General features: G+C 45.5%; 1 protein-coding gene across 1 annotated transcript in view; it reads left to right on the forward strand.

The window, feature by feature from the left end:
* The window catches only part of PROSER1 (proline and serine rich 1), a 50,224-nt gene that overhangs the window by 15,595 nt on the left and 9,650 nt on the right, over positions 1 to 24,979 (forward strand). Inside the window, exons 6-13 of the mRNA XM_040426092.1 lie at positions 1,095 to 1,188; positions 5,968 to 6,078; positions 7,979 to 8,059; positions 8,140 to 8,218; positions 16,459 to 16,602; positions 17,953 to 18,042; positions 18,123 to 18,167; positions 22,664 to 24,299. Coding sequence (XP_040282026.1) covers positions 1,095 to 1,188; positions 5,968 to 6,078; positions 7,979 to 8,059; positions 8,140 to 8,218; positions 16,459 to 16,602; positions 17,953 to 18,042; positions 18,123 to 18,167; positions 22,664 to 24,299 — 2,280 coding nt within the window. The remainder of the gene's footprint in view (positions 1 to 1,094; positions 1,189 to 5,967; positions 6,079 to 7,978; positions 8,060 to 8,139; positions 8,219 to 16,458; positions 16,603 to 17,952; positions 18,043 to 18,122; positions 18,168 to 22,663; positions 24,300 to 24,979) is intronic.

Here is a 24,979-nt window from a genome sequence, read left to right on the forward strand (position 1 = left end):
CAAACAAATTAGTCAAAAATATTAAACGTAGTCCTTTATTTGTTGAGGCAAATGATCCAATATCCTATGTCTGTGAGAGGCAAAAGTATGTGAACCTTTAAGATTAGCAGATAATTTGAAGGTGAAATTGGAGTCAATGGGATGACAATCAGGTGTGAGCGGGCGACCTGTTTTATTTAAAGGGGCTATCCAGTTACAGATAATGATGACCTATGCTCAGGATAAGTTTGGATTGATTATCACTGAATGTCTTTCTGGAAAGCTATTAGGGGTTATTTACTAAAAGAAATACCCTTATATTAGACGTATTTCTGGTGCAGATTGTGACGCAAGGGTTCTTTGCGCTGCAATCTGCGACTTTTCCCCGCTCACGCCAGGTCTAAAGAAGCGGACGTAGCGTGGTCAGGGAAAGGGGATGGGCCAGCAGACTCGTCTCATTCATCATTTTCTGCGGCTGTTTTAGACGTAGAAAACGGTCTAAATCTATGCCAGCAAGGAAGCTGGCGTACATTTAGACGCAGTGGTGGATCTGGCGAAGTTATGTAGAAGTCGCCTTAAGACCAGCGTTTTAGACCCCCTTTATGTATTACAGGTTATCGGTGTCACGTTACTTAAGATGGTTATTTCTTGTTGAAGGGGTTGTCTCTTCACAGACAATGGGGGCATATCGCTAGGATATGCCCCCATTGTCTGATAGGTGCAGGTCCCAACGCTGGGAGAATGGAGCGCCGAAAGTGTTGGAGGGTACACTGCACATGCACAGCCGCACTCCATTCATCTTCTATGGATCTGCCGAAAATAGCCGAGCGCTGGCTTGGCTATTTCCCTCGGGCCCATAGAAGTGAATGGGAGCGGTGGCCGGTCATGCACGGTGTGCTCCCATCCACCACCTTGCAGGGCTCCGTTCCCGATACAGGTGCGGGTCCCAGTGGTGGGACCCGCACCTATAAGACAATGGGGGCATATCCTAGTAATATGCCCCCATTGTCTGAGATGAGACAACCCTTTTTAATGCTCTTCTGCAGTGGTCACTTGGCCTGAATAATGACCCCTGGCATCTTCATGAGTAAACACCTTGGTCTTTTTCTTTTCAGGAATATTCATGATGCATCAAATTATAAACCAGTCGAAGAACTTTTTAAGACAAACCTATCTGAGAAGAAACGCTGCAGAAGAATCCTGGAACAGGTGACACAAATGGTTTACCCTTAAAGAGTATCTTTCTGCATGATCAACCCTATGAAATCGGGCATACTGCCTCTTAGGGTTGATTATGCTGATTAAGCACTTAGTAAGAGAGCTGAGTGGCTCCGTTTTAGAGAAATAGGCACTTTCAATATGCTAGTTAGACGTTTGGAGTAGCAAGGGACAGGCCTAGCCCCTCTGAGCACTGTTTCACCACCGCCATTTCCCGCTCTCCTTCAGTGACGGGTCAGACATTTTCACTGTCTTCCTGCCAAGCCTAGTAATCCCGCAACATTCACCTGGTGCATGCAGCATTTGGATCTCTGCATTGGGATAACTGCACTTTACCTGATGCTGCCATCCGATCTGTGCATGTGCCAGGAATACAGAGCCAGACAGTGAGGGTGCCTGACCCTGTCAATCAAGACGAAGGAGTGGCGGCAAAGGGTGGAAGATGATGTGAAGCGGTGCTCCAATGGCTTAGGCCCGCCCCTTGCTGCAGGAGCTGTGCATTACTGCCGCAGTCTCATGGGTACACTGGATCTTTATGACTGATATATCCACCATGATGTGGGAGCTGGCACCCGCATGTGAGTGTCTTATCATTTGTGGCATATTGCTGATTGGTGGGGGTCTGATCTGTGTGGCCCCCTCTGACTGCTAGAATGAATTGGCAGCAGCTCTGTACCACATCGTCTCCTGTCTGCTCAGCCTTGTATGTGGCCCCATGCACGACCATTCTAGTCGATGGCTTTTACATTGAATGGCCAGATATTTGCATGAATGAGAATGTATAGATACCAAGCCTAATGAAAAGTGCCCTGAAAACCGCTCCCCAATATAACTGCAATACTGTCCTGCACACGTGTGGTCAGTGGGGGCTGCTCACACCATCTGCCTCCATGATTAGCCCTTAAGCTCTTAGGCTTAATGCACACAATCCGCATTGGATGTGGAGAATCTGCACCGTAGGTCATGTACACTGTATTCTATGAGAATTTAAAATGATCATGTACACGATGCAGATTTTTTCTGTGTGGATTTTGACCTGCGGTGCTGATTTTAACCTCCTCAGGACCGCCGTACGCAGGATTGCGTCTTTGCGGCGGTCCTGTTGTTCTGGGTGGACGCGCCGGTGCGTCCTCTCGCGAGACGCGAGATTTCCTGTGAACGCGCGCACACAGGCGCGCGCGTTCACAGGATCGGAAGGTAAGCGAGTGGATCTCCAGCCTGCCAGCGGCGATCGTTCGCTGGCAGGCTGGAGATGTGATTTTTTTAACCCCTAACAGGTATATTAGACGCTGTTTTGATAACAGCGTCTAATATACCTGCTACCTGGTCCTCTGGTGGTCCCCTTTGTTTGGATCGACCACCAGAGGACACAGGCAGCTCAGTAATATGTTGCACCAAGCACCACTACACTACACCCCCCCCCCCCCCCCCGTCACTTATTAACCCCTTATTAGCCCTTGATCACCCCTGATCACCCCATATAGACTCCCTGATCACCCCCCTGTCATTGATTACCCCTCTGTCATTGATCACCCCCCTGTAAAGCTCCATTCAGATGTCCGCATGATTTTTACGGATCCACTGATAGACTGATCGGATCCGTAAAAATCATACGGACGTCTGAATGCAGCCTTACAGGGGAGTGATCAATGACTGTGGTGATCACCCCATATAGACTCCCTGATCACCCCCCTGTCATTGATTACCCCTCTGTCATTGATCACCCCCCTGTAAAGCTCCATTCAGATGTCCGCATGATTTTTACGGATCCACTGATAGACTGATCGGATCCGTAAAAATCATACGGACGTCTGAATGCAGCCTTACAGGGGGGTGATCAATGACAGTTGGGTGATCACCCCATATAGACTCCCTGATCACCCCCCTGTCATTGATCACCCCCCCTGTCATTGATCACCCCCCTGTCATTGATCCCCCCCCCCTCTGTAAGGCTGCATTCAGTCTTTTTTTTGGCCCAAGTTAGCGGAATTTTTTTTTTTTTCTTACAAAGTCACATATTCCACTAACTTGTGACAAAAAATAAAATCTCACATGAAGTCACCCTACCCCTCACGGAATCCAAATGCGTAAATTTTTTTAGACATTTATATTCCAGACTTCTTCTCACGCTTTAGGGCCCCTAGAATGCCAGGGCAGTATAAATACCCCACATGTGACCCCATTTCGGAAAGAAGACACCCCCAGGTATTCCGTGAGGGGCATATTGAGTCCATGAAAGATTGAAATTTTTGTCCCAAGTTAGCCGAACGGGAGACTTTGTGAGAAAAAAATAAAAAATATCAATTTCCGCTAACTTGTGCCAAAAAAAAAAAATTTCTATGAACTCGCCATGCCCCTCATTGAATACCTTGGGGTGTCTTCTTTCCAAAATGGGGTCACATGTGGGGTATTTATACTGCCCTGGCATTCTAGGGGCCCCAAAGCGTGAGAAGAAGTCTGGTATCCAAATGTCTAAAAATGCCCTCCTAAAAGGAATTTGGGCCCCTTTGCGCATCTAGGCTGCAAAAAAGTGTCACACATCTGGTATCGCCGTACTCAGGAGAAGTTGGGCAATGTGTTTTGGGGTGTCATTTTACATATACCCATGCTGGGTGAGATAAATATCTTGGTCAAATGCCAACTTTGTATAAAAAAATGGAAAAAGTTGTCTTTTGCCAAGATATTTCTCACACCCAGCATGGGTATATGTAAAAAGACACCCCAAAACACATTCCCCAACGTTTCCTGAATACGGCGATACCAGATGTGTGACACTTTTTTGCAGCCTAGGTGGGCAAAGGGGCCCACATTCCAAAGAGCACCTTTCGGATTTCACTGGTTATTTACCTACTTACCACACATTAGGGCCCCTGGAAAATGCCAGGGCAGTATAACTACCCCACAAGTGACCCCATTTTGGAAAGAAGACACCCCAAGGTATTCCGTGAGGGGCATGGCGAGTTCCTAGAATTTTTTATTTTTTGTCACAAGTTAGTGGAAAATGATGATTTTTTTTTTTTTTTTTTTTTTTTTTTTTTTTTCATACAAAGTCTCATATTCCACTAACTTGTGACAAAAAATAAAAACTTCCATGAACTCACTATGCCCATCAGCGAATACCCTGGGGTCTCTTCTTTCCAAAATGGGGTCACTTGTGGGGTAGTTATACTGCCCTGGCATTCTAGGGGCCCAAATGTGTGGTAAGGAGTTTGAAATCAAATTCTGTAAAAAATGACGAGTGAAATCCGAAAGGTGCTCTTTGGAATATGGGCCCCTTTGCCCACCTAGGCTGCAAAAAAGTGTCACACATCTGGTATCTCCGTACTCAGGAGAAGGTGGGGAATGTGTTTTGGGGTGTCATTTTACATATACCCATGCTGGGTGAGAGAAATATCTTGGCAAAAGACAACTTTTCCCATTTTTTTATACAAAGTTGGCATTTGACCAAGATATTTATCTCACCCAGCATGGGTATATGTAAAAAGACACCCCAAAACACATTCCCCAACGTCTCCTGAATACGGCGATACCAGATGTGTGACACTTTTTTGCAGCCTAGGTGGGCAAAGGGGCCCACATTCCAAAGAGCACCTTTCGGATTTCACTCGTCATTTTTTACAGAATTTGATTTCAAACTCCTTACCACACATTTGGGCCCCTAGAATGCCAGGGCAGTATAACTACCCCACAAGTGACCCCATTTTGGAAAGAAGAGACCCCAAGGTATTTCGTGATGGGCATAGTGAGTTCATGGAAGTTTTTATTTTTTGTCACAAGTTAGTGGAATATGAGACTTTGTAAGAAAAAAAAAAAAAAAGAAAAAAATCATCATTTTCCGCTAACTTGTGACAAAAAATAAAAAGTTCTATGAACTCACTATGCCCATCAGCGAATACCTTAGGGTGTGTATTTTCCGAAATGGGGTCATTTGTGGGGTGTTTGTACTGTCTGGCCATTGTAGAACCTCAGGAAACATGACAGGTGCTCAGAAAGTCAGAGCTGCTTCAAAAAGCGGAAATTCACATTTTTGTACCATAGTTTGTAAACGCTATAACTTTTACCCAAACCATTTTTTTTTTACCCAAACATTTTTTTTTAATCAAAGACATGTAGAACAATAAATTTAGAGCAAAATTTATATATGGATGTCGTTTTTTTTGCAAAATTTTACAACTGAAAGTGAAAAATGTCATTTTTTTGCAAAAAAAATCGTTAAATTTCGATTAATAACAAAAAAAGTAAAAATGTCAGCAGCAATGAAATACCACCAAATGAAAGCTCTATTAGTGAGAAGAAAAGGAGGTAAAATTCATTTGGGTGGTAAGTTGCATGACCGAGCAATAAACGGTGAAAGTAGTGTAGGTCAGAAGTGTAAAAAGTGGCCTGGTCTTTCAGGGTGTTTAAGCACTGGGGGCTGAGGTGGTTAAAATCTGCAGCACATCAATTTATTTTATTTTTCCTGACCGGATTTCATGCAGATTTTCTTAATTCACTTCAATGGGGAGAGTAAAATCTGCACCAAATTCACATGTAAATCCGCACCAATTGATGCGGATTGTCCGCACGGATTTCCCTGCGAACACCTGCGGATTTCAATGTGCATTTTCTGCACATAAATCCTGAATGTGTGCATTTGCCCTTACCGTCAGACTTCATTATAGTCTATGCTGACTGCTGCTTTCTGATCTATTGCCACTGTCTCTCTTCATATGTGATCATCAGATTTCTCACATTTACTATAAACCGATGCTCCCTTTTCTCTTTTTTTAGGCTGCAAAGAGAGGCTGCAAAGCGCCCAATGCTATGATTTCTTCATGTGGAATAATCCCTGGAAATCCATATCCTAAGGGGAGACCCAGTCGCACTTATGGAATATTTCATGTAAGCATAATGGGTCCCTTAAGAAGTTATTTCTGTATTCCATTCTACTTTAGACTCTGAGGGGTCTACATAACAGTAGCTGCAGATTTAAAGGGCATCTGTCAGCAGATTTGTTCCTATGACACTGGCTGACCTGTTACATGTGCACTTGGCAGCTGAAGGCGTCTGTGTTGGTCCCATGTTCATATGTGTCCACATTGCTGAGAAAAGTGGTGTTTTGATATATGCAAATAAGCCTCTAGGTGTAATGGTAACGCCCCTGTTGCTCCTAAAGGCTCATTTGCATATATTAAAACATCACTTTTCTCAGCAATGCGGACACATATGAACATGGGACCAACACAGATGTCTTCAGCTGCCAGGTGCACATGTAACAGGTCAGCCAGTGTCATAGGTACAAATCTGCTGACAGATGCCCTTTAAATGGACATGTTCCTGAAATTTCACCTGTGAACAGCACATCCTACATCCTTTTCTGATATGTACTAATGTCCAATTCATAGCTATACAATGATCACATAGAGAAGAAAAGGCAGATCTCACCTGCTCCTCTTTGCCATGAGCACGGAACCAGCTTGTAAACTCAAAAACAAAACGTAAAATCCAGCTCAATCTTGTAGCAAAGAGGAATACTTTATTGAAGCGATAAAAACTTCCAATACAGGACAGTCTCGTTTTGTTTTATAGCTATACAATGATATCAGAAATGTTGGCGTTGTCAGCATGGCCACACATATACGCTATCAGTTACAGAGTGAGGGTTCGGAGCTTCGCTTCCTATGCCAGTTTAAAAGTGACATCCAATATAATTGTACTATAATTGTCACTTTTGCAGAAATGACTGGAATGCAAATATGTCAAAATCTGTAAGGAAAAAAAGAAAAACAGTTGCCAAACTTTGATTGCTGCCCTGCCTTCAGATTGGCATCATGCACACAACCATATCTTCGGTCCACATCCGATTCACACTTTTTTTGGGGGAAAAAATGCAGACCCATTCATTGCAGTGGGCCTGCAGAAGATGCGAACAGCATGCAGGATGCATGCCGCCGGTATCTGTGTTCTGCTGAGCCGCAATTTGTATACGGTTGTGTGCATGCTGACATCTCTGGTCCCTCTCCGCTCCTGTATCGGGGATGCTCAGTCCCCCGCTGTTCTATACCTCCTGCTGCAGAGATGATGTCCTGACAACGACATTACCGCTGCAGCCAATCAAAAAAGAAAAAAAAACTAGAAAGAAATGTCCCCTGCATCTATTAATTGGTTACTGAAATTCCTGTACAGGGTGCCAGATGAAAGGTAGCTCTCTATGCCCTTCTGCTAGGGTTAACCAACTGGCACCATGCGTCCACATCCGTGTTACTTGAGCCTCATTCACACGGCAGTGTTTCACGGACGCGTGCTGTACGTGTTCTCCACGGACAGCATACGTCCCCATTCATTTTAATGTGTGTATTCAGACATCAGTGTTTTTAGCACGGATGCCTTGCTCTATTTTGTCTGTGTTCACGCATCCATCACGTCCATGATAGTCTATGGGTCCGTGAAAACCACTGTTGCATTCGTGTTTCACGGATCATTAAGAAGAGATGCTTTGAAAAAAAAAATTCAGCTGTTCAGTGTCAGTGAAACACGGACAGCAAAAAACGGACACATGGACCCAACACCGTAAAGCTGTCCGTGAAGATGCACCTGCTCACGGATTTCAGCATGGACACGGACGTGTGAATGAGGCTTTACGCATGCAGCTTAACCGGCATTCATTCCTTGCAGACGGTTCAGCAGCGACGGGTTACTGAGAGACACTACACTGCTCCATTGCTGAAAGGATTCCTAGGAATTTGAACAGAGCCTACAATAAAATGGAGAAAATAATCCTTTTTTTTTTTTTTTTTTAAAGGGAACTGCAATAAAGAAAGAAGGAGAAGATACAACCGAAGGCTTGGGTATTGCCGCCAGAATTCTTGGGCCCTGTAAGCCGGTATGTATTAGGACAGATTTCTTTGCATCCATTTTCATTACAGCTAGCTATATCTAACCTGTCTTTTCTTTTCTCCACAGCCGCCTTCTACATATAATCCACACAGGCCAGTGCCATACCCGATTCCGCCGTGCCGACCTCACCCAACTATTGCGCCAAGTAAGAGAAGGATAATTGTTTTCTCCAAATTACTTAGACATGTAGCCTGGAGTACAAACATAGATCCAGGTCTACTTTATTCCAGCAGCGGTCATGCTGTCTACAGCGTTAATCTCTATTAATCGCCAATCCGTTTTCTATCCTGATCAGTAACAATATCTCTAAGCACGTTGCTTAGGCCTTTGACTCATTGCCTTCCTCTTCTCCTCTTGTTTCCTCTTCCATCATCCAGCGTCTGTTCTGTTCATGTACCCGTCGCTCCTCTTGCCGCATGCTCTGTAGTCCTCAAGTGTCTACTTCGTTCATAGGACTTTACCCTTTTTGAAATTAAAAGGGTTGTCTGAGGTATTTAAAAAAAAAAAGGGTCCTCCATGGCACTATTTATGTAATGTAACATATACTCGCCTATTTCATCCCTAGCACTGTCCGATCCTTGCTGCCATGCTGTTTATGGTCTGTGCTGTTGGCTGCAGTGTGGATGTCCATGTGACTGCTGCAGCCAATCACTGGCTTCAGAGGTCAAGTGCTGCATACCGCCAAGGCCAGTAGTCACGTGGACAGGAATGTCATCACTGCAGCCGAGAAGATGATTTCTTGGCTGCAGCACCGTAAGTGGAGGAATGAAATACGTGAGTAGATGTTATTTTATGACGAGGGTTGCCTGTTTTTAATCACTTGGACAACCCCTTTATGCTGGCCTATGTCTAGCTTCTAAAACCCATATTGTTCAGCTGTGGAACTGTAGTAAAGCGAGGCGACCATTCAAATGAATGGCTTTGTGTGTAATTTATAGACAGGCTGGTTCTGCCAGAGCGAGAGCCACAGGTAGTGGGAGACCCCTTTCTGTGATGTCCCTTTTCTCTAATAATGCATATAATGATGGATCCTCTGGTGGTCCCCGCCTCTGTTTGTTTACACTTATGGAGCTGACCGCTTATGTGACCGCTGCAGCCAGTCACTGCTCGCATGTATGGCTCGGGGCCACTGAGGCTAGTGATTGGCAGGAAAACTCACATTCTTATGTTTACAGGCAGTTCCTTGATTTGTAGGTGGAATGCCCTCTAAGAAAGCATTCCCACTGAAGAAAATGCAGTTCTGTAGTGCTATTGACAGAAAAGGAGTTGTCACAAGGACCCACCAGTACTTGTAAATTGGTTTTCAGTTATATATGGAACTTGTCACCATGAAAATGCAAGATAAGGCTACTTACACACCTGCGTTAGGTGCGGATCCGTCTGGTATCTGCTCAGACGGATCCGCACCTATAAATGCAAACGCTGGTATCCGTTCAGTACGGATCCATCTGCATAACTTCGTAAAAAAAATATCTAAGTGTAAGTCAAACGGATCCGTCCTAACTTTACATTGAAAGTCAATGGGGGATGGATCAGTTTACAATTGCACCATATTTGTGTCAATGTAAACGGATCCGTCCCCATTGACTTACATTGTAAGTCAGGACGGATCCGTTTGGCTCCGCACCGCCAGAGCGGAGCGGAATGTCAATCTCTGATAGGACAGCCTCCTTGACGTCCGAGATAGCTGTCAATCATTGATAGGACCGCCTCCTTGATGTCATAGATAGCTGTCAATCATTGATAGGACCGCCTCCTTGATGTCATAGATAGCTGTCAATCATTGATAGGACCGCCTCCTTGATGTCATAGATGGCTGTCAATCATTGATAGGACAGCCTCCTTGATGTCATAGATGGCTGTCAATCATTGATAGGACAGCCTCCTTGATGTCATAGATGGCTGTCAATCATTGATAGGACAGCCTCCTTGATGTCATAGATGGCTGTCAATCACTGATAGGACCGCCTTCTTCACGTCAGATATCGGTCGATCACTGATAGGACCGCCTCCTTGTCATCAGAGCTAGCTGTCAATCTCTGATAGGACCGCCTCCTTGATGTCAGAGATAGCTGTCAATCTCTGATAGGACCGCCTCCTTGATGTCAGAGATAGCTGTCAATCTCTGATAGGACCGCCTCCTTGATGTCAGAGATAGCTGTCAATCATTGATGGGACCGCCTCCTTGATGTCATAGCTGTCAATCATTGATAGGACCGCCTCCTTGATGTCATAGATAGCTGTCAATCATTGATAGGACCGCCTCCTTGATGTCATAGATAGCTGTCAATCATTGATAGGACCGCCTCCTTGATGTCATAGATGGCTGTCAATCATTGATAGGACAGCCTCCTTGATGTCATAGATGGCTGTCAATCATTGATAGGACAGCCTCCTTGATGTCATAGATGGCTGTCAATCATTGATAGGACAGCCTCCTTGATGTCATAGATGGCTGTCAATCATTGATAGGACAGCCTCCTTGATGTCATAGATGGCTGTCAATCACTGATAGGACCGCCTTCTTCACGTCAGATATCGGTCGATCACTGATAGGACCGCCTCCTTGTCATCAGAGCTAGCTGTCAATCTCTGATAGGACCGCCTCCTTGATGTCAGAGATAGCTGTCAATCTCTGATAGGACCGCCTCCTTGATGTCAGAGATAGCTGTCAATCTCTGATAGGACCGCCTCCTTGATGTCAGAGATAGCTGTCAATCTTCAAAGCTCAGACTTCAAAGCTCAGAATGGGCAGGAATTTAGATGTATAAATGACAAGTTACTGAATCTTTTCACACCAAACTGTATATCAGTCTGCTCAGCGTCTCCTGCTCTATAATATGCTGCTTGCAGCTCAGACACCATGTTCAACGTGACAGGTTCCCTTTAATATGACGTCCACCGGTATCTGTCATTAATATTTTAGCTCCTATTAATTATTTTCCGGCCCGTACATTTTTGGTGTGCAGTAGTTTCCATTATAAAGCGTCTGCTGCTTTTCTCATCACTTCTGGCGTTCATTGTATTGGAAAAGGGGTAAACATCTTTCGATTCTCAGCCTGTTCAGAAGTGATGTCTGACTCTCTGGTTGCTAGGGCTACCCTGTCTGACGACCCAGTCTTGTTGTCAGGAAGCTTGTCCCTAGCAACCAGACCTGTCTACCTTCTGGTCCTTAGCTCAAGGCAGAATTGTCACTAAGCTGTGGGCAGAGAAAGGGCAAGGGTGTAAAGCTCTTACCTGTGTAAGAAATACATTAAAACAGGTTGGCACCTTTCACGGCCGCATCCTCTTCTGCACAGGCGCCAAACAGTAGTTGACCCTATCCAGCGCCTGCACAGAAGAGGATGCATGGATGGGTAAGAGAGCAGTCACATGATTGAACCACTTGTTTTGGTTACCATGGATATAGGTGGGATGTTTATATAGATGGTAGGTGGGCAACTGCGGGCCTCGTGAAAAGCGGCTCAGGTGAGTTGAAAGGTACACGTATGATTACTGTGGCACAACATGGACTGCAGGCCCATTTAGCCTGTGTTCTTTTAAAGTGGACAACTCCTTTATGGTGGAGAACCTCTTTAAATCTTGAGTAACTAATAATATATATTTATCTCCTAAGGCTTTTCAGTTATGCCCGGTCTTGTGCACAGTTCATGGTTTGTCCGTACAGAGCTCATATAATGTAGTGTTTCCCGTACTGTACCCTCCCTCCTTGTGATACCCGCATATCCGAGTGGATGGTTTCTAGTCTGTACATGCTTTAAGAGGCTTCTGCCTGTCACTGAGCCCAGTGACGTCACCGGCACTAATGGGTAGGCTTTAGCGCTGCCCTAGCCTGTAAAACAGCCTAGGGCAGCGCTAAAGCCCACCCACCAGTGCCGGTGACGTCACCGGCAACACTGCTAGGCGGAAGCCTCTACCTAGCAGTGTAAAAATATAAACAAACTGCTCTGAACCCGGACAACCCCTTTAAATATGTGTTGATTAGGGATAATGCTCTTAAAAAAAAAAAAATTGTGTATTGACATACCCTTTAAAATGCCTTTTTACTACTAGTAATAACAGGTCATTGTCAGGATCGGGGGGGGGGGGGGGGGGTGGGGGGGGGGGGGGGGGGGGGGAAAGAATTTATTAGACTACAGTTGCCGCCTGACCTGGGACACGTAGCGTACTCAGTAAGTCCCGACTGTCTTTTTACACGTGTGGGTTACCCAGTCTTCACTCCGTTTAACTATTGACCTTCTCCAGAGATAGTGATATCTTGGTTTTAATAGGTTAATACGATAGTTCAGAATCATTATCAGTAGTGTACATACAGGAGAGGGTGTCCCATAGCAGAGATCAGAATTTACCCCCACAGTGGTGGATTGATTTGCCACCCAGGACAGAAGGGGCTGGTGGTGTAAGTTTCCTCCTTCATGCCTATCCCATGACTCTTGAACCTGTTCCCTACCTTTTTGCTTGCTACCTCGTGGTAGAGGAACCCAGAGCATGTTCTCGCTACCCAGTAGCAAAGGAAATGGGACCAATTAATGCTGGAAACCTTTGCTGTTAATTCACACACAATGGAAAGTTCATATAACACAAGTCACCTTGCTGGCAGTTCTGCCTCCAGTAGTCCACAGCAGGCTTTAGGGGGGCTGTTTCTCCAGCACGGCACAAAGCCTCAGACCCCAAAAACAGAGACATCTCTGCTGAGCCCTGCTGCCTATTTAAGGACAGCCAGGTGCTGCCAAAACCCGGACCGGCACTTAAACTCCAGTCCGGTATTTGACCTCACCTGACTGGAAACCAGCCCAGCCGCACATGCTGGGAGGAAAATACCAACCTTGCCAGACACAACCCCTCACTGTGTCACAGTGGGTAAGTAACTGGCTCAGTGATAGAAAACAGTGGTTATTAACGGTACACACTCAGATTTGGTTACTATCACTTGTGGGGTACAAAGGGGTAAATATCCCAAGGGTTACTGTTAATAGTGGGGTACCATGGGGGTCAACATTGGGCCATCTTGTAGAGGGATTCTACAGTAAAATATAAATTTTTGCATATGATACTCAAGTACGGTAATTAAAGGGAAAGCGGCACAAAATTGGACTCCAAACCACCTGGAATACCTTAACAGTCCATGCATGCTGTCTTGTGAAGTAGCAATAATCATTTTTGTTAACTGCTCCCACTTTATACTAATCAGAGATCTAAAGGAGGTTCGCACCTTCTTGCCCGTGCTCAGGGTTGTTATGCCCAAATCCTGCCTCTTCTCTTTTAATTGATATTCCCTAGCAAAGGCAATTGAAGGAGTTGGGTAAGTTGAAGATTTGAGAAGTGGAAAATAAGGTTTAAATGGGTTATCCAATATCATACAACAGCCCCAACATGTACTGAGCCCCTCAGAGGGAAAATACTTACCCGCTCCCTGCGCAGCTCCTGGTCCTGGGGGGGGGGGAGCAACCGATGGTAGGCCGGGACGAGCCTCCCGAGCATCGCGGGTGACTCGTCCCCGTCTCCGCCTGCCATTGGCTGCTCCCCCCTAACACCGGATGTTTTCAGGGAGAAGCAGCGGCGGCGGTCTGGGGACCCGGAGCGGGGTAGGTATATTTCTTCTGAGGGGCCTGGCACATGGGGGTCCTGTTGTATGATATCAGATAACCCCTTAAACACTGAGAAATGTAAGGTTATGCACATGGGAAGGAATAATGAAAGTCACCCGTACATACTATACGGTAAAACACTGGGTAACACTGACATGGAAAAGGATTTTAGTGAACAGCAAACTAAGCTGTAAAACCAGTGTCAGGCAGCTGGTACCAAGGCCAATAAGATAATGGGATGCGTCAAAAGGGGCATAGATGCCCGTGATGAGAACATAGTCCTGACACTTTTTAGTAAAAATATATAAAGTATTACAAATATGAGCTTTTTATGGTATCAGTTTGCAATATCATAGATGGGGAAAAAAAACAGGATCTGGCTTTGGTTGTGAGAAGACAGAACAAACCAAGGATTTGGGTTGTGCAAAAAGTTAAAAGTACCATATTTTTCACCCCTTAAGACTCGCCGCCCCCCATGTTTCTCATCAGCCCCCATGCCACAGGAAAGGGGGGGATTTAAACTTAATATTTTAGGGTACTTTCACACTAGCGTTTTTCATTTCCAGCATAGAGTTCCGTCCTAGGGTCTCTATACCGGAAAAGAACTGATCAGGTATATTCCCATGCATTCTGAATGGAGAGTAATCCGTTCAGGATTCATCAGGATGTCTTCAGTTCAGTCGTTTTGACTGATCAGGCAAAAGAGAAAAGAGAAAACCGTAGCATGCTACGGTTTTATCTCCGGCGAAAAAAACTGAAGACTTGCCTGAATGCCGGATCCGGCATTTTTCCCCATAGGAATGTATTAATGCCAGATTTGGCATTCAAAATACCAGAATGCCGGATCCGTCCTTCCGGTCTGCGCATGCGCAGACCGGTAAAAATGTGTAAAAAGATACAAGACGGATCCGTCTGTCCGCATGACAAGCGGAGAGATGGATTCGTTCTTGCAATGCATTTGTGAGATGGATCCGCATCCGGAGGCGTCTCACAAATGCTTTCAGTCACATCCAGATCGGCGGATCCGGCGGGCAATTCAGACGACGGAACTGCTTGCCGGATCGCACTGCCGCAAGTGTGAAGGTAGCCTTAGTGTTTTTTTTTTATTTTTTTTATACTTACTATTAGCCCCCTTAGGGGCTGGAACCCTTGTCCTGTTCACCCTTAGGCCCCTTTCACACAGGCGAGATTTCTGCGCGGGTGCAATGCTTGAGGTGAACGCATTGCACCCGCACTGAATCCGGACCCATTCACTTCTATGGTGCTGTGCACATGAGCGGTGATTTTCACGCATCACTTGTGTGTTGCGTGAAAATCGCAGCATGCTCTATGTTGTGCGTTTCACACAACGCAGGCCCCATATAAGTTAATGGGGCTGCGTGAAAATCGCAAGCATCCGCAAGCAAGTGCGGATGCAGTGCGATTTTCACGCATGGTTGCCAGGATGAAAGTCTATTCACTGTATTATTTTCCCTTATAACATGGTTATAAGGAAAAATAATAGCATTCTTTAATATAGAATGCTTAGTAGAAGGTCAATTGAGGGTTAAAAAAAAATGAACTCGCCTCCTCCAATTGATCGCGTAGCTGCCGGTCTCCTGTTCTTTATTCAGGATCTGTCAAAGGACCTGTGGTGACATCACTGTGCTCATCACATGATACATCACATTATCCATCACCATGGTAATGGACCATGTGATGAGCTCAGTGACGTCACCACAGGTCCTTTGACAGGTCCTGAAGAAAGAACAGGAGACCGGCAGCTACGCGATCAATTGGAGGAGGTGAGTTTATTTATTTATTTTTAACCCTCATTGGCACTGCGCCACCAATGTTTATTATACTGGGGTGTTGGGATGGGGGGGGGGGGGGGGGGGCACTGCGCCACTAATGAAGATAACTGACCTGTTAATACAAATACAGGAGGCGGGTGCCGGAATCAAATAGCCGGCACCCGACCTCTATGACAGGGAGCTGCGATCCGCTGCAGTTAACCCTTCAGGTGCCGCTCCCTGTTATAGAGGTTGGGTGCCGGCTATTTGATTCCGGCACCCGCCTCCTGTATTTGTATTAACAGGTCAGTTATCTTCATTGGTGGCGCAGTGGCCACAGCCCCTCCCCTCCTCCTCCCGTCTCTCTTCTTACTGGCGGCGGCAGCACAGGGGGGAGGGAGAGACTCTTTCTCCACTGCGCTGCTGAGAAGAACATCCTTGGCGGGGCAGAGAACTATCATCTCCTGTGCCCCGCCGCTGTATTCAACTGCAGAGCTGCGGGTCTAGCCGCAAATGGCGACAAGACTAAAAAATCTGGTCGCCATCTGGAGCCCTGGCTTATTAGTATTCACCCCATAAGACACAGGGACATTTCTCCACACTTTTTTTTTTGAGGGGGGGGGGGGGGGGGGGGAATGCGTCTTATGGGAGTGAAAAATACGGTCGTTGATCACATTAGGAAGATTCTATATACTTAGCTATTCAGTGTTTACAGTAGTATATTATTTTATATATTGAATATCATATAGTATATGATAGTTTATGGTTTTGCCTAGCAATGAAGCGTACACTGCATGTTCCAAACCTCATGGTGACCTCCCCTATGCATGCTCCTTCTGTGTCATATGACAATGAGGCAGGGGGAAGGCAATTCTCCATCAGTGCAAAGTAGGAAACCTGATGCAAAGCTGTATGAGAAAATAAAAATGTATATAACCAAGTAGAGTTTTTACCGTTATGGCATGCAGAGCGTTCTAAACTGTGTCAGGGCTCTGTTTTGTTTTTCTTGCTCTTCTATTTTTTAGATTGCTATGGGAAGACAATGGCGGTAAAGAAGGAGCAGTCAAACTTAAATACCTCTGGAGAAGGTCAAACTTTATCTGAAAGGGGAGGGGCAGCAAGCCTTAGCACCAGTTGTCGCGATTGGGCTAAGACAAACGAGAATAACAGTAACTAAACTTATTCTGTTTTCTGCAAATGATACTTGTCATACACATGCTGACAGTCATTGCATGTACAAGGAAAAGGTAGATACACTTCGTACACCTTGGAAAGGCATATGGGTCCATAAACAAATTGGCGAGCCTGCCAGGATTAGCACCATTTCTATTCATTTATTTATTTTATTGTTTCAGTTGCTTTTGTTTGGCTTAGTTTCTTTATTCTGTTATAGATCATTGTTTTTTGTACGCTCTCGATATCATTGAATTATATAAATCTGACTTAAGTAAATCATCCAGTCCTGACTATTGTAGACACCTATACCTCATCCAATATGCTCTATGGTAATTTTAGCCATGTGATTGTTAGGTTCTTATTCATCTGTAGTTGGTGAATTAATTTCAACCATGTGAACAACTGTGACACCAAGGGAAATCATGCACATCGGTCATTGCCCATTTTTTTTCATCGTATTTTTTTCTTATTCAGTTTTTCCTTCTTCTGTTCTTTTTGAAAAATTGTGTTGCTCATAATCTGACCTTTTATCAAGAAATGTATGTATCTGATTTGATCTCCATTGTTGAAACCTTCACCACATATAAACAGTGATTAAAATGATGACTGCATTAAAAGGATTTTCCAAGATTTGGGGAAAAGTCTGGATAGTTCATCAGTATCTGATCAGTGGGGATCCATCACCCGGGACCCCCGCCGATCAGCGGTTTGAGAAGGCACCGGCGTTCGCAGTAGCGCTGTACTCAGCCCCTTTGACTTCAGTGGGGCTGAGCTGCCCCTAGGCTATGTGACTGCGGCGCTGGTGCCTTTTCAAACAGCTGATCGGCAGGGGTTCTGGATGTCGGGCCCCCACCGATTAGATACAGATGACCTATCCAGAGGATTGGTCATCAGTATAATAGGCTTGGGAAAACCACTTTAAGCCCATTAGGGGCCACCATTGTAGCTGACAAAAATGTGCAGTATGTCTCGCCATTTTGTCTGGCAAATTGCTGGGTCACATGATAGAAACTCAACCAACGCCACCATAGTCGGTGGGTTCCATCGAGTGTCGTTCTTGTCCATCATATGGCAGATCTGAGGCTTCAGTTATTTTCGTTGTTTTGCTCTTATAAGAGAGCAGAACAATGGGAATAGAAGTGAAGGCGGCCATATTGGGAATGGCATGCTTCTATTTTATGATTGGAGCACAATTGCCTGTACCAAGCTTAACAAAATCTCTCTGCATGGAGCTGCAGAGGATCCCAATCTGCATGACCATGTGATTGGGGCAAATCTGAAAGTGTAAGCCCAGCTGTAGCGGACGTCACCATTGTTTTAATTTTTGTTTGCTACATCTATAGGTGCATACGTGAATGGTACCCTCATTCCGAACTTGCCTCCCGGAACTTTACTTCCTGCTTATTCTTCTAATCCAGTTACACCTGCCCCAGGTAACACTAGTTGTATATGCTTGTCAGTGCATATTATACTTGTAGAACATATCAAGCCAATTATCTGTGTGGTTTTCTAGGAATTGAAGATCCTGCTGCTCAAGAAAAATCTACACCCAGCCAAGGTAAGCAAGTAGGAAACACTGCACGTTTGTTTAATGACAATGCCGTCAGGGTTGGAAATTCACACATAATGTCTTAATAGCTTATAGAAATGGCTAGAGCGTCCTACATAAGTCTATGTTGGAGTGTCCAGTGTCAGTTACAGCCCCCGTGGACTGTGGTGGAGATCTTCCATTTCCGAGCATGCCTGATATTGATGCTGCTGTGTTTGCAAAATCTGTTATCAGGTGTGGGGCTCGTTTTAAAGTCTCCCATCCACCTTCAGTAGCTGTTGGTTGGACCCTAGTTTGGCTCCATTATATACACTTGACTCAGTTTTCATTGGCCAGAAAGCTGAACCGTTTACTCCCCATACACCTAATCAGCCAGAACCACCAAATTGGTGGGTCCAGATAACAATAGCATAATTTGTATGGGGGCCTTAAAGTTGTATTACAGGAATAAAAAAAAATATATATATAAAATGATATTGCATTTGCAAACTCTTATCAAGATATACATTTACATCATGTATTAGAACTTTCCTGTCTTCAGGCCTTCCTGCTTGACCAGAATTTCAGTAACTCTTAGGCCTCTTTCAGACGGGCGCTGCGGGAAAAGGTGCGGGTGCGTTACGGAAACACCCGCGATTTTTCTGCGCGAGTGCAAAAGATTGTAATGCGTTTTGCACTCGCGTGAGAAAAATCGCGCATGTTTGGTACCTAAACCCGAACTTCTTCACAGAAGTTCGGGCTTGGGATCGGGGTTGTGTAGATTGTATTATTTCTCCTTATAACAAGGTTATAAGGGAAAATAATAGCATTCTGAATACAGAATGCATAGTAAAATAGCGCTGGAGGGGTTAAAAAAATCAATAAAATTATTTAACTCACCGTAGTCCACTTGCTCGCGCAGCCCGGCATCTCCTTCTGTCTCCTTTGCTGAACAGGACCTGTGGTGACGTCACTCCAGTCATCACATGATCCATCACCATGGTAAAAGATCATGTGATCACCGGAGTGACGTCACCACAGGTCCTGTTCAGCAAAGGAGACAGAAGGAGATGCCGGGCTGCGCGAGCAAGTGGACTAAGGTGAGTTAAATTAAAAAAATGTAACCCCTCCAGCGCTATTTTACTATGCATTCTGTATTCAGAATGCTACACTGCTCAAAAAAAATAAAGGGAACACTTAAACAACACAATGTAACTCCAAGTCAATCACACTTCTGTGAAATCAAACTGTCCACTTAGGAAGCAACACTGAGTGACAATCAATTTCACATGCTGTTGTGCAAATGGGATAGACAACAGGTGGAAATTATAGGCAATTAGCAAGACACCCCCAATAAAGGAGTGGTTCTGCAGGTGGTGACCACAGATCGCTTCTCAATTCCTATGCTTCCTGGCTGATGTTTTGGTCACTTTTGAATGCTGGCGGTGCTTTCACTCTAGTGGTAGCATGAGACGGAGTCTACAACCCACACAAGTGGCTCAGGTAGTGCAGCTTATCCAGGATGGCACATCAATGCGAGCTGTGGCAAGAAGGTTTGCTGTGTCTGTCAGCGTAGTGTCCAGAGCATGGAGGCGCTACCAGGAGACATGCCAGTACATCAGGAGACGTGGAGGAGGCCGTAGGAGGGCAACAACCCAGCAGCAGGACCGCTATCTCCGCCTTTGTGCAGGGAGGAACAGGAGGAGCACTGCCAGAGCCCTGCAAAATGACCTCCAGCAGGCCACAAATGTGCATGTGTCTGCTCAAACGGTCAGAAACAGACTCCATGAGGGTGATATGAGGGCCCGACGTCCACAGGTGGGGGTTGTGCTTACAGCCCAACACCGGGCAGGACGTTTGGCATTTTCCAGAGAACACCAATATTGGCAAATTCGCCACTGGCGCCCTGTGCTCTTCACAGATGAAAGCAGGTTCACACTGAGCACATGTGACAGACGTGAAAGAGTCTTGAGACGCCGTGGAGAACGTTCTGCTGCCTGCAACATCCTCCAGCATGACCGGTTTGGCATTGGGTCAATAATGGTGTGGGGTGGCATTTCTTTGGAGGACCGCACAGCCCTCCATGTGCTCGCCAGAGGTAGCCTGACTGCCATTAGGTACCGAGATGAGATCCTCAGACCCCTTGTGAGACCATATGCTGGTGCGGTTGACCCTGGGTTCCTCCTAATGCAAGACAATGCTAGACCTCATGTGGCTGGAGTGTGTCAGCAGTTCCTGCAAGACAAAGGCATTGATGCTATGGACTGGCCCGCCCATTCCCCAGACCTGAATCCAATTGAGCACATCTGGGACATCATGTCTCGCCACCTCATCAGGAGCATGCACAGGCATTGTAGGGAGGTCATACAGGCACGTGGAGGCCACACACACTATTGAGCCTCATTTTGACTTGTTTTAAGGACATTACATCAAAGTTGGATCAGCCTGTAGTGTGTTTTTCCACTTTAATTTTGAGGGTGACTCCAAATCGAGACCTCCATGGGTTGAAAAATTTGATTTCCATTTTTTTATTTTTGTGTGATTTTGTTGTCAGCACATTCAACTATGTAAAGAACAAAGTATTTCAGAAGAATATTTAATTAATTCAGATCTAGGATGTGTTATTTTTGTGTTCCCTTAATTTTTTTGAGCAGTGTATTATTTTCCCTTTATAACCATGTTATAAGGGGAAATAATAATGATCGGGTCCCCATCCCGATCGTCTCCTAGCAACCGTGCATGAAAATCGCACCGCATCCGCACTTGCTTGCACTTGCTTGCACTTGCTTGCGGATGCTTGCGTGAAAATCGCAACCCCATTCACTTCTATGGGGCCTGCGTTGCGTGAAAAAACGCAGAATATAGAGCATGCTGCGATTTTCACGCAACGCACAAGTGATGCGTAAAAATCACCGCTCATGTGAACAGCCCCATAGAAGTGAATGGGTCCGGATTCAGTGCGGGTGCAATGCGTTCAACTCGCGCATCGCATCCGCGCGGAATACTTGCCTGTTTGAAAGGGGCCTTATGGTCCACATGGAAAGAAACCACTCCCTTCTGTGTCGAGACAAATGGGTTTGGCTCACGTTCCTAGATTCCCAAGCTGTGCACATTTGCTGTTTCCCCTCCAGCCGCCGCATCATCTTCTTCTTACTCGTAGCCCCCTTCACCTACAGTTACATCACATGTGATGACTCTTTATGCCTCCGGAGAAGATGCTGTTCCATCTCCTTGATGTGTCAGGAACTCCCGGCAAGCTCCAATTGGCCTTTAGGCCCCATGCACACAGCCCGATCTGTTTTGCGGTTCGTAAATTGGATCCACAATGTACAGATGCGGTCTGTGTGCCGTCCGCATTTTTATTTGTGGACCCATTGTTTTCAAAGGGTCCGTGGTCTTCATTTTGCAAACATTTGTCTATCCTTTTGTGGAACAGACATACGAATGCGGAAAGCACATGTGCTTCCTTATTCATATGTCCATCCGGCACAAAGATACATGTCCTATACTTGTCCTCAAAATGTGGACCACGGACCCATTGAAGTCAATGGTTCTGCAAAAAATACGGATCCAACATGGACCTCATCCATATTTTGCGGTTCTGCATTTTCTTGACCACAAAACGGATACTGCCGTGAGCATGGGACCTTAGACTGTAATTGGACCTCCCTGTGATCTCTGCTTTCCTCTCTGCCCACCTCGCCTTTCATCAACTCTTCGGCGCTTATGAAACATAGGAACAGTCAGCAGCAGTAACAAAGGTGAGGGGAGCAGAGTGGAAATCCCAACATGGTGACTGAGTGTGCCTGGACCTGTGGTCAGGTGAGTATGTGACACAACATCATCTTCTCTGGAGGCATGAAGAGTCTCTGATAGCTGCAGTCACATCATATGTGAAGCAAAGCAGCTCGTAGGGGAGAGTTAGGAGTAGCAAGAAGATGATGATGCGGCTGGAGGGGAAGGAGCAAATGGGCACAGCTTGGACACTATGGCACAGAGCCATCCTTTGGTCACATCCTAGATGACATCTCCACACAGAAGGGAGTGGAGCTATTTCCTCCTGTGTCAAGCACTAAAGAGCTATTGAAATTATTTACATAGTACGGTCAAAAAAAGACATTTAATCAAGTTCAACCAAGTGATGGGTGGGGGGATGTGAAATTTAGAAAAGGGGAATGAGAAGCCAAACTCCATGCATTAACAGAGCAAGCAGTGATGCTCCAGCCTGTACAGTGCTCAGTGCGCCCCCAGTGGAATCCGTACTCCCATAGCAGCGTACAGGAGTAAGGATTGCAAAGCGCAATAGGCTTTTGAACTTTACTAGGAAAAGTTTAACAAAAAAAAAAAGTATATTACAAATTAATTTTTTTTAGGTTTTAATAAAGTGAATGTAAAAGTTTAGGTACACTTTAAGCTCGTCATGTCCAATACATTTCATGTTTATGGTGCTTAGATTTGTCTTTTATTTTTTATTTTTATACTAAATACCTTTTTTAATCTGCTTTTTGTAGCTGCTGCTTCTCCAGCAAACCTTCTTGCTTCTCCACATGGAAACAATTCTGCTCCCCCAACACCTGTTGCAACTCCTGTCCCAGCTCCTGCTGCTTCTCCTGCTAAGACATTGCAGCAACCATCAACTCCTACCACTCCACACTCTGGAATGAACATGACTTCTCCTCTAACAGCATTGCCAGGGCAAGGTCCTCCCTCAATGGCATCTCCTAAATCCTCTACACCCACTCCAACAGTAATAAAAAGTGCTCAGATGTCCTCTGGTACACCCATACCAACGGTTAGCACACCTTCAACATCGATCCCTTCAGTATTCCCTGGTCTTCCAGCCCAACCAAGTTCCTCCACACCATATGCTAATCTTGGGCCCAATAATGCAGCATCATCCTTGTCACTTCCAGGATTTCCATTTTCGGCCACATCTTCTACAAGCACTGTAAGCAATGCTATGATGCCATCTATATTTGCTGGTCTACAATTGCCCTTTAATCCTGCCTTTCAGGGTATGGCTAGCCCAACTCTTTCTGATTTTGCCGGAGCTGCTGGACAAATAGGCAATCCTTTGCTGTCTGTTTTAAAAGGATTTTTAACTTCAAATGATCCAGGGTTAATGAATTCTCCATCAATGCCTTCATTGCCTACATCCGGACTGTTGCCATTGTCAAGTCTTCCAAATACAGAATCAATCTCCTCGTTAAACAAGCCTTTTACTCCTCCATGTTCAACCCCCACACCTCAGAGAACCACCACTCCTGGAACTTCTATATTTTCAGGTTCCTCTTCACTTTCGTTATCAAATCCAATTTCTACATCCGCATCAATCCCAGGACAACCTCTGTTGGCCACACCATCTCCTCTTAGTTGTGCATCCATAGGTCCACAAGCTCAGAGTGCGTCCACTTCCATATCAGAACAAAATCTTACATCTTCACCATCTGCAGCTAATATATTGGTCAAAACTGAACCGGCCAGTCCATCACCTTCCGCTTTCAAGGGTCCATCGCGTTCAGCAACACCTTCTCATGGTTCTCTAGGATTGCCTCCAGTTCTAGGCCATGTGTTTCCATCCGGACCAAGTCTGTCTAATTCGATGAATCCAGGATTGTCAGGGCTTTCCTCAATCAATGGAAATCTAGGCGGCCCAAACTTATCTTCACTGGCTTTGTGTTCCTCCGCAGCAATGCCTCCCGTTTTCCCTGCTTTCACATCACTGGCCAATGGATCTCCATTTGCAAGTAGCCCAGCTTTTACTCCATCTGTTCCAATGCTAACGTCTACCAGCATAGCTGCTACTGCAACTCCACCTTTAACGTCCTCAGTATTCCCCGGCCTGTCCGCACCAGCTGCCGCAGCAGTTGCGGCTGCTTCTCAGTTTCCATTAAACCTTTCCACTGCTGTCCCTTCACTGTTTCCTGTACCACAGGGAGCCCTGGTCTCATCAAATCCATCTTTTCCTGGATTCACGGTTTCTAGCACACCACCAGTCAACCCTGCTCTTCCATCCTTCCCTGGACTCCAGCCTCCCTCTACATTGTCAGCAGTTCCTCCAGTGTCAGCATGTGCGTCCGCTCCATCTCCGGCATCTGTCCTACCAGGATTTGCCTCGGCTTTCAGCTCCAACTTCAACTCAGCTCTTGTGGCACAAGCCGGGTTAGTAGTAATGAATTTATTTTTGCATTGTTTTATGTAAATCTATATTTTACCTGATTTATGTCAGTTAAATTATTTTAAGAATAAAATGCAGTTCAGAGCAGATTTTTTCACCCAGATTCTGCATTGTTCACGTGAAATTAAAGAGGTCTCTCGAGACAATATAACTGTTGACCTATGCTCAGGATAGATCATCCGTATCTGATATTTGGGGGACCAACACCCGGGACCCCCGCCGATCATCTGTTTGAGAAGGCATCGGTGCTCCTTTGAGCTCCGCAGCCTACCCTCTGCTTTTTTCTAGGCCATGTGACAGTATGTTCATCGAATGACGTGGCCTAGGCACCGCGCAGCAGCAGCCACTATACAATGTACGGCGCTGTGCTTGGTTAGCTGCGAGAAGTCTGTGGCGCTCACAGGAGTGCTGGTGCCTTCTCAAACAGCTGATCGGTGGGGATCGTGGGTGCCGGACCCCCACCAATCAGATACTGATGATCTATCCAGAAGATAGGTCATCCGTTTTAAAATCCTGGGAAACCAACCCCATTTTTAAGAGTAGACGCTTAAGGTATCCATATACACATTAGTCAAACGGCAGCGAACCCACCGATTTCGACCATCTAATGTGCATGGAGGTGTTCTGACTTTTCTGTGATGGCAGGTCCAGCTTATTCCATTCT

This window comes from Bufo bufo, chromosome 3 (assembly GCF_905171765.1).
Source record: "Bufo bufo chromosome 3, aBufBuf1.1, whole genome shotgun sequence".
Classification (NCBI taxonomy): domain Eukaryota; kingdom Metazoa; phylum Chordata; class Amphibia; order Anura; family Bufonidae; genus Bufo; species Bufo bufo.